General features: G+C 40.8%; 1 protein-coding gene across 1 annotated transcript; it reads right to left on the bottom strand.

Moving 5' to 3' along the window:
• Nucleotides 1-2,663: 2,663 nt before the first annotated feature.
• Nucleotides 2,664-6,792, bottom strand: LOC147887057 (subtilisin-like protease SBT5.3). The gene is given in 11 exon segments (XM_087394092.1): nucleotides 2,664-3,205; nucleotides 3,299-3,512; nucleotides 3,660-3,777; nucleotides 3,980-4,225; nucleotides 4,316-4,410; nucleotides 4,702-5,239; nucleotides 5,341-5,452; nucleotides 5,559-5,726; nucleotides 5,843-5,940; nucleotides 6,529-6,623; nucleotides 6,709-6,792. Coding segments are annotated over 11 exon segments (2,310 nt in total).
• Between the last annotated feature and the right edge of the window lie 2,424 nt (nucleotides 6,793-9,216).

The raw sequence follows: 9,216 nt of genomic DNA on the forward strand, positions 1-9,216 counted from the left end.
ACCATCCGTGTACAACAGGTAGAATAACTAGATGGCTCCTCTTACTTCAAGAATTCAACTTCAAAATAGTGGTCCGCAAAGGTTCCCAACACTACATTGCTGATCACATGTCTCATGTCAAGTCGAGAGAAGAAGCCACTGGAGGAGAAGATGACTTGCCAAATGCCACACTATTTTAGATTGATGACGTTCCAGATTGGTGTGTAGATATCATTGGGTACTTAATGGCAGGAAGACCACCCCATGAAATGAAAGCAGTGGATGCCAGAAAACTAATTTTAAAAGCTGCACCCTATCAACTCATTATAGGACAACTATACAAGATGGGCAAGGACCATGTTTTAAGAAGATGTGTAAGGCATCATGAGATCATGGCAATCCTTAGTAAAGTCCATGAAGGCATTGTAGGAGGATACTTCTAAGGGGAAGCCACAACAAGAAAAGTCCTCCTTGCAAGCTACTGGTGGCATACACTTTGGGCAGATGCCTATGAATATGTCAAAAGCTGTGATGTATGCCAATGGACTACTAAACCACAACACAAGGATTTCAATCCCCTTGTGGTCCCACTCGCATTTAGAGTACCCAAGTGACTGACTTACCATTGGAACAACCCCCAACAAGAACTAAGGAATCATTAGAATGGCTACATGGGCACCAATTGTATTAGTAGTATCGCCAATCCTCATCACCATCTATCATTCTCCATCATGAAGCTAGCCAAATGCTTCAAATGTTAGAACTATTCAATAGCTTCTTAATCCATTCCTTATGAGGCCCTCTTGAGACCCCATTTCTCCCCTAATGCATTGTAAAAAGATAGAGAGATTTGAGTAGAAGAATATCTTATTCTTTAATAGTATTACATAATTATGGTCTACTTGAAGGGCATTTATACGGAACATGTAGAGAAAAAAGTGGCTTTTTATGTATGTAGCAGATATAGTGTTCATCAATCATCACGATTTTGGGAACTTGGAGTGTTTTCTAAGAAGGCTTGTTGTTGACTCATGTAATTTATGCAAGGTGTTTATTGACAACATTATAAAGTCCTCTAATATTTTGCAATTGTTGCTTTGCAAAATTTTGTAAGGTGCTTATCGCGGCACCATTATTAAGTCTATCGTGTTACATTAATCTCATGTAATGTCATCAAGTGCTTTTACAATTTCTTGTGTTTGCTTTTTAAAACTCTCAAATTTATCTTAAATTTTAAGAGGTTTTTTTAAAATAATGGTTTGTTATTTAGAGGGTGGTATTGCTTATTGAATTTTTATTCAAAAGTAATTATAAAAAGTGTGTTGGAGATCACAATAGTTCAAAATTAATGAAATAGTGTTATAGCCTCTAGAGGTAATGGCCCCCATTTGACCAATATAGCTTTAAAGATCTATACATATATGTATTTAACAATCTCTTGAGTTAATGGGGCCCTTTTGGCCAAGGCGGCTTTGAAAATCTAGACATGTATGTCTTTCAACACTCTTTAGAGTTAATGGGGCACCTTTGGCCAAGATGGCTTTGAAGATCTAGTTAATGGGACCCCTTTAACTAAGATGGCTTTGAGGATCCAAACAATCAAGCTATGTGCCTTTGAAAATAGGACTTCTAGTTAGATTATTGAAAGATTCATGTAGATGGAATTCGACAAGATTAAATTCAAATTAGAAGAGTTCCTTTTCATCAGACAAAATTTAGGATGCTTGGAGACAAAATTTCTGGGTTTAAAATCCAGTTGACAATAGGCTCATGGAGATTTGTTTTATAAGAGCAACGTGTTTGTTATTTATAGAGATTTGATATTGGCTTGAGATGAGTCTAACATCCAATATTTATTGTTTTTTATGAGAAGGAGTGGTTGCCTTTGAGGAAATTGCTAGGTGGAACGAATTGTTTGATATATGTTGCCAATATTCTTGAAGAAAGGGATGGCTTTCTCTTATGGTTTTGGCATATGTTGTTGTTTCTTAAAGAAAGGTATGGCCTTCTCTTACGTTTTTGACATATGTTGCTGTTTCTTAAAGAAAGGGATGGATTTCTCTTATGGTTTTGATCGTTCTCATAACATTTAACCTCAATTATGGTCAAGGAAGCTGGTGGATAATGGAGTGTTATGCATGCCATCTATTAGATCCATCTGCACTCTTCTAGACGATGAGTCAACATTTTCTTCTTCTCTAGCTATGGCTTTGTAACCCATTGGCATAGTATGCTTTGTAACCCATTGGCATAGTATGGCTTTTAAGCTTACTTTATGTTGAAAAATATTGGTTTGTAATGAGCTAATTCTCTTACTTGATCTGAGTCTTGTTCACAATATGTTGTTTGCTGTCGGCTTGCTCAGGTTGCTTATGAGAGGTATTTGGAACCCGCCACATATAAATAGATCAAGAAAAAAGCCTTACAAGAAGGTTGGTTAGATGATTGCAAGTGAGAAATATATAGTTTTTTCTCTCGAATTCTACAAGGAGCAAGAGAAAGCATTGTTGAGATTATGATAATGGGCAAGATGAAACTCTCAGTTGTTGAGCTTCGCATCATCAATCATCATGCACGTCCACCTACAAACAATTCAATTGAGGCCTTTTGCCTCCTGATCAGCTAATCAACACATGATGTGATCACCGAGAGCTCGTGTGGTACGTAACTATGGTGGCTATTGACTAGCTAATGGCATTCACAGAAATCGGGCTACGCACACGATATTTCCCATCAGTCCATAGTAAATCACCGAATACATACGTGCCCTGGGAGCCTTTTTCCACCTTGAACTTCACAGTGAACTGTTGTTTCTCTCCCAAAGAAGAGAACACTAGCTTGGAAGGAACCACTTGCACTTGAATGCCCTTCGGAGGCCTTATCACCACTTCATAGGTGTTGTTTCCTCCCACATATGTCACAGTTCATACCACACTACGCTCCCTAGTCAGAGATGAGAGAGTGATGGATGGATAGTTGAGATCGACTGCTGTTGGAGCTGGAGTTTTGGGGCAGCTGGTGTTCATGCCCGTTATGCTCATCAGATCTGACTGGCTGTAGTTAAGACTACATAAGAAAAGGAAGTAATCTTTTGGGGATGCATCATATAACAATCCTGGATCGGCCGCACTGTTCGGATCTATGTGGCCTCCTCCGTAGTTGAACGGAGTTGAAGCTTGTGAGTCACTATTTAGGATTGCCTCTTTCATGTTATCTTGGTGGCTTGCTGTAGTAGATTAAGCAAGGCAATGACGTCAATTTGTAGCTTTACTCAATATGACAAATCTAGGGGAAAGGAATTGCAAAGATCATACTGTACCGGATGTCATTATCGCAGATTTTATAGCGGCCGCGCTCCAGTCCGGGTGAAGAGCACGTAGAAGAGCGACAATGCCAGAAGTGTGAGGACAAGACATGGAGGTTCCGGAGACGACATTGTATTTGACCACCCGATTATCGAATTGAGACCCTGTTGCGGAAGAAGCTTCCGTCCAAGCTGCGAGGATGTTTACACCTGGAGCTGTGATATCAGGCTGCAAGAGGCAAAAACATGAATAATATTTGGACACCCAAAAGCATAACAAAGATTGTCTCTAGAGTATGCTGCATGATCGGATAGGGCCCGGCCGCTGGGTGTCAACGAAGGAATGATGTGCAGAAGGGCTGGCTAGAAGAATCACCTTGAGAATATCTGGAGTGATGCTATTAGGGCCTTGAGAAGAGAAAGATGCCATCTTAGGTGCTGGCTTTGCATCTAGAAGTGTGCGTGGGTAGCCAATGTATGCAACAGCAGAGGATCTGTACGTTGGTTAAAACGTAAGCAAAAACAAAATTCATTATATCACGATTCAAGGACCCATAACGATTCATCTATCTATCTATAATATATTAAGTACCATTGAAATCGTTTCTCAATCGTTTGCGTAGACTTGGTGTGAATCAAATTGGTGATGGGTGCCATTAATGATTCATTCTTGTGAGAGGAAAATTGTTGGAGTACCCAGAGTCGTTGATGTATTTGAAGACAGAGAAACCGTCTACAGCATCAAGATGTGTAGCCGGGATAACATGTGGATCGGACAATAGCTCGTCGCCATCTGCAGGTTGATTGCAGAGGATCATCCCTACGCCTCCTGCCGCCTTCACAGCTGCCCCCTTCTCCACCCGTCCATTCACCCCTCGCAAGCATGCCACAATCTTCCCCTTTGTCTTTTCCGGATCCAACGATCCTACAACACAAAGCTGGCTGCCATTCCCCGCAAGCATTCATCAATCAACGCCTATCTCAGTTCGACTCTCTCAACTCGACTTGTTAGGCGAAAGCATCAATATATACCTGTCTGTAGCATTTGAGCCTATAGCTGGAACATCGATGCCCGCTATAAGGGGATACATCATGTTCTCAAGTTTGTATTCCGAAAGGCTAGCTCCCTAGAATCAATCACAGTGCGACACATTGTCTTAAGAAGCATTAGAGATATAGTGCAACATTCCTACAAGAATGCATGGGTTTTGAACACAATCGGCATTGCATGTCTTTGGTGCTGATGATACATAGAAAGAGAATTGAGGACATAGAACACCAAAGAACACTATGCATCATGATGATTGGTTCACATACAGCGAGGGTGGCAATGTGCTAGTCCTCAAGCGAGTTGTTAAATTGTTATTCACACACATTACTCTCGTGACACCGTTCCAAGGGAAGGAACCAAACCCGACCGTATAATTGGATTTGTCTCCAAGAGTTGCAACAGTCGGGAAGTGTCTATCGATGCTGCTGGCGGCCACCGTAAGGATCCACGGAGCAACGTTAGTAACTGAAGATGGAGTAGGACCAGAGTTTCCCGCAGAACAAATAACAACCATGCCTTTAGCCACCGCGTGGAAACTCCCAATCGAAATAGCATCTGAAAAATAGTCTCGACTAGCGAAATCTCCAATTGACAAAGAGAAGACATCAACCCCGTCTTCAATGGCAGCATCCATAGCTGCGAGGATGTCAGCATCAAAGCAACCGCCTGTCCAACACACCTTGTACATTGCCAGTCTAGCCATGGGAGCCCCTCCTCTCGCAGTTCCATTGGCAAATCCGAATATGTTGGCACCAACAGAGGCACTACCACCTGCTGTGGAGGATGTGTGTGTTCCATGGCCGTCCTTGTCCCTTGCTGATAAGAAATCCCCTGTTGCAGTCTCGTTCAAAGGCCCATTCTCGGCCTCGTAGCCTTTGATGAAGTAGCGACCTCCTATTAGCTTCCTGAATGAATTACGTGAGAACATAGGCAAGCAATCAGTGCTGCATGAGATTGAGCGTGGCTGAGATAAGAGCACATTTTAAGCCAATCACAAGCTACCTACCTGTTGCAGTTGGCTGACGAGAAATTGGTTCCGCTCACACAAGCCCCTTTCCATTTCGTAGGGATAGAGCTGAAACCGTCATCATTGAAACTCTTGGATTCCGGCCAAATTCCTAAAATTCAAGATCACCATGTCAATTACTTCCGACGGCATTCATAAATCACGTACGTCAAATCATCCACCATTGATGAATAAACTCGTCGGAGGTAAAAAGGTACCTGTATCAAACATGCCGATAATAATATTTTCGCCATAGCGAGCTTTCTTCCAAAGAGAATATTTGGGTGTGACTCCTGAAAGTTGCTCCAGGCCCAAGAATTCCCATGACCGAGTAGTGTGCAAGCTATTGAGTTTATTACGGAAGACTGATATAACTTCAGGCGTGGCTGTAGAAATTATAACAAAACTCAAATCAGGCAAAGAAATGCACTTATGCACAGCAAAGCCAATTGACTCATGGAATGCATGAGAGTAGAAATATATATGTTGATCCAATATATACCTGACAAAGCCGAGACATGATGAGGCTCGAGTATTGCAGCAAAGCCATTAATGGAACGCGTGTAGCTATAGATCATTGACTCTTGGGCTGCTTTATAGCTGGTCCAACCGCAGAGGAAAGCAGTGAGATTACCATTCCAGGTACGAGTTAATATATACAACGCAAACAAAAGGAGTCATGGCAGTTTTATTCTTCTCTCTCCCCCCCTCCCCTTTGCGACTGTTTTGCTCCTCCATAAACTGTACTTAGCTCGACACCTACGAAGGTCGAAGCATTGTTACGCAGGTCACCCGGAGAGAATCAAAGCCGCAACCATAGGCCAACTACTTGACAGAATCTCTGCTGGAAACACCACAGGAACGAAGCTTAAAAGCTTCATGGCGCGACCTAAGATTGTCGTAACTACTGAAATTGGACCGTTTCGATCGTTTTCGAGGCGATTCAATGCTTTATCACTGTTGTAATAAGATCCGAGTAAAAAGAGGGAAGAGTGCATAAACAATGCAGCCACGTTTGCTACACTCTTTGACGATTTACTAGTCGTGTGCTGGTTCAGTGGCGGAAGGAAAAGAATTAACCGACAAATTTTATGCTTGTAGCTGATTATCACGAGTGTTAATTAATGATGCGGGTAGCCATCAGCATTCCTAGAGAGACAAACAAATAAGCTCCAGAATGAAAAGGACCTGCCCACGACTTTTTCTAGCAGTCCGTGATGAGCCGCTTGGATCTTTAAAGAATCCACGGCTCCTGCGTGGCTGCCCATGTAAACAACGTACGACTGCGCACCAACGGAACAAGAACAAATAAAAAAAACACGTCCGACGGAAAACGTATATATATATAGAGCTCAAGACTAAGAATACCTGGCGTGCGCCAGCGCATGCGGTTGAAGCTAAAGCAGCAGCAAGGAGGAGGTGGCAAAGGAGGTTGAAGTCGCACCGAGCCATGGCAGCTGCAACGAGAGGGGTTGAGGGATAGGAGGAGAAATGAACATCTAAATAGCGAAACATAGTTGAGCGGGCGGAGAAACATGGTTGAACCGGCGGAACATGCGGTTTCTCCTGCCGGAAACAACGGTCGGCAAGGATTTGGACGCAGGAAAGACGTTAGGGAAGGGTGCGACGAATCCAAGAAGGATGGCATCGAGTGTCCTGCATTCCTAACAAACTAGTGTTTATTCCCACATTCATCATGTAAAAATGTCTCATGATGAGAATTATTGGGAATACAGAAATTATAGTAACCCATAATAAATCGTTTATAACGCCTGCCCAAAATCTAAAATATCAAAAAAGAAGACTAATTGGATTTGCAGCTCTAAAAGAGGGTGGAGACATGATGAATTGAGAGAGAGAGGGGGGGGAGGGAGGGTAAAAATATGGAGGATTGTAGAAAAGAAAATAGTAAGTGGATCATAAAATACCTCATGATTTTCTGAAAATCAAACAAGGTGAACGGCGTTTAAGTGGCTTACCCTGCAACAAGGAAAAGAGGGGGAAGAGCGTGAGAGAGCGAGAATGAAAGAGAGATGACTTGGATGTGTACCAAGGAGAAGAAGGGGGAGAGAGAGAGAGAGAGGGAGGGAGGAAATGTTGCCTTGAAATAGAAAGAGAGAGAAAGAGGGAGGAAAGGTTGGAGATCACATGCCATCTATTTATTTATTTTTGAAATTAAGAAAAGCAGATGTGGTCTTTTTCGCTTCTTGGAGCGTTGCCTTTTAGGCCAAAAATAACCTTTTTTCTCTTCTTGGGAATCGTCTTCACTAAGACCTACCTCCTGGGAGGCCAACAAGCACTTATTCCAAATCGTTCACTACACTTTATTTCAAATCTTTTGCTTGGTGAAATTACCACCTTCATTCAGTAAAGGATTCTTGTCTCATCCTCGGTGTCAAAGCACTTTTTTTCTCATCTCCTTGTTATTGCAAAATAACTTTCTTTCTCATCTACTTGTTTTTGCATAAGCACTTCACTTATCATCTCCTCCTTATTGCAAAAGCACTTCCTTTTTAATCTCCTCCTCCCAATAGTTGCAAAAGCACTATTTTAGTTGCTCCTTCTTTCCATATCATATTTAAAATGCATCTACTGACAACAATATCTATTATGGAAGTGGGTTACTAAGTTACAAAGATTTTGCGAGGAGCACAAGCATTAACATGAACCATTGACACAATACAAGAAAGAAGAGTTCTCTGCTTAGAAGCGTCAGGAGAGGAGAGAGATTAATAAAATAAAAGGTTGAAAAGACATACACACTTTGACTTCAAACAAAGAGAAGAGCTATATAGTTTGGTCAATAGAATTTCAATTTAGAGTGTGGGCCATATATGATATCCTCAAGGTAAAGCCCAAGCCATTATAGAAAGATAGAGAGTTTTCTCTTATTATTTAATAGCATTATATAATTATGGTTTGCTTGGATGACATTTATAGGAAACATGTAGAGGAAAAAGTGGCTATTGATGTAGACTAGATATAAAATTTACCAATTATCGTGATTTTGCTGTTCTCTAAGAAGGCTTATTGTTGCTACTTGTAATTTATGCAAGCTCCTGTGTTTATTGACACCATTATAAAGTCCTCTAAGTTTTTACCATTGCTGCTTTGTGAAATTCTTTAAGTGTTACTCGACACCATTATTAAGTCTTAAGATTTTAAAGTGTGTCATGTTAAATTGATCTCATGTAGTTTCATCAAGTGCTTTTACAATTTCTTGCATTTGCTTTTAGAAATCCTCACAATTAGCTTAACTTTTAAGGGTTTTTTGTTGTAACTATGGTTTGCCATTTAGAGAATTCTTTTGCTTTTTGAATTTTTATTCAAAAGTAGTTATAAAAATTAATTTAGAGGTCATAATAATTCAAAATTCATGAATTGGTGCTATAGTGTCTAGAGTTAACAACCCCCAAGGTCATTGTTTGCTTTGGTGTAGACATTTTTGGTGAGATTCATGGACTTTTTCGTATATAGGTATCTTGCATGACCCATAACTTATGCATTGCTCAATGAGATTCGTCAAACTTTGTCTTTGAGTTGTAGTACACATTCCAAACTTGAACATGAGACCAAAAAATTATGGAATAAGGATGCCAAAGGTCATTGCATTTCATAATACAAAACATCAAACCCGATAGCATATCCTTTGGCCTATTAGTGTTTAGAGGCATTAGAACTAGGCTAGCTTGGACTTAATGTGATTGTCCTAAAGCAGCTCGGTGGTTGGAACATCATACAATCGTGGTTGGGTAGCTCAAACACTAGTTATGTGATTGTCCTGAACCAGTGTGGTTGAACAGAAAGTAACAGCAATATATTTCATAACAGAATAACAATATATGGTTATTTTAACAATTTAGGCCGGTGGTTGGA

This window comes from Dipteris shenzhenensis, chromosome 23 (assembly GCF_047967505.1).
Source record: "Dipteris shenzhenensis isolate YYH24624 ecotype China chromosome 23, Dip_SZ_1.0, whole genome shotgun sequence".
NCBI lineage: Eukaryota > Viridiplantae > Streptophyta > Polypodiopsida > Gleicheniales > Dipteridaceae > Dipteris > Dipteris shenzhenensis.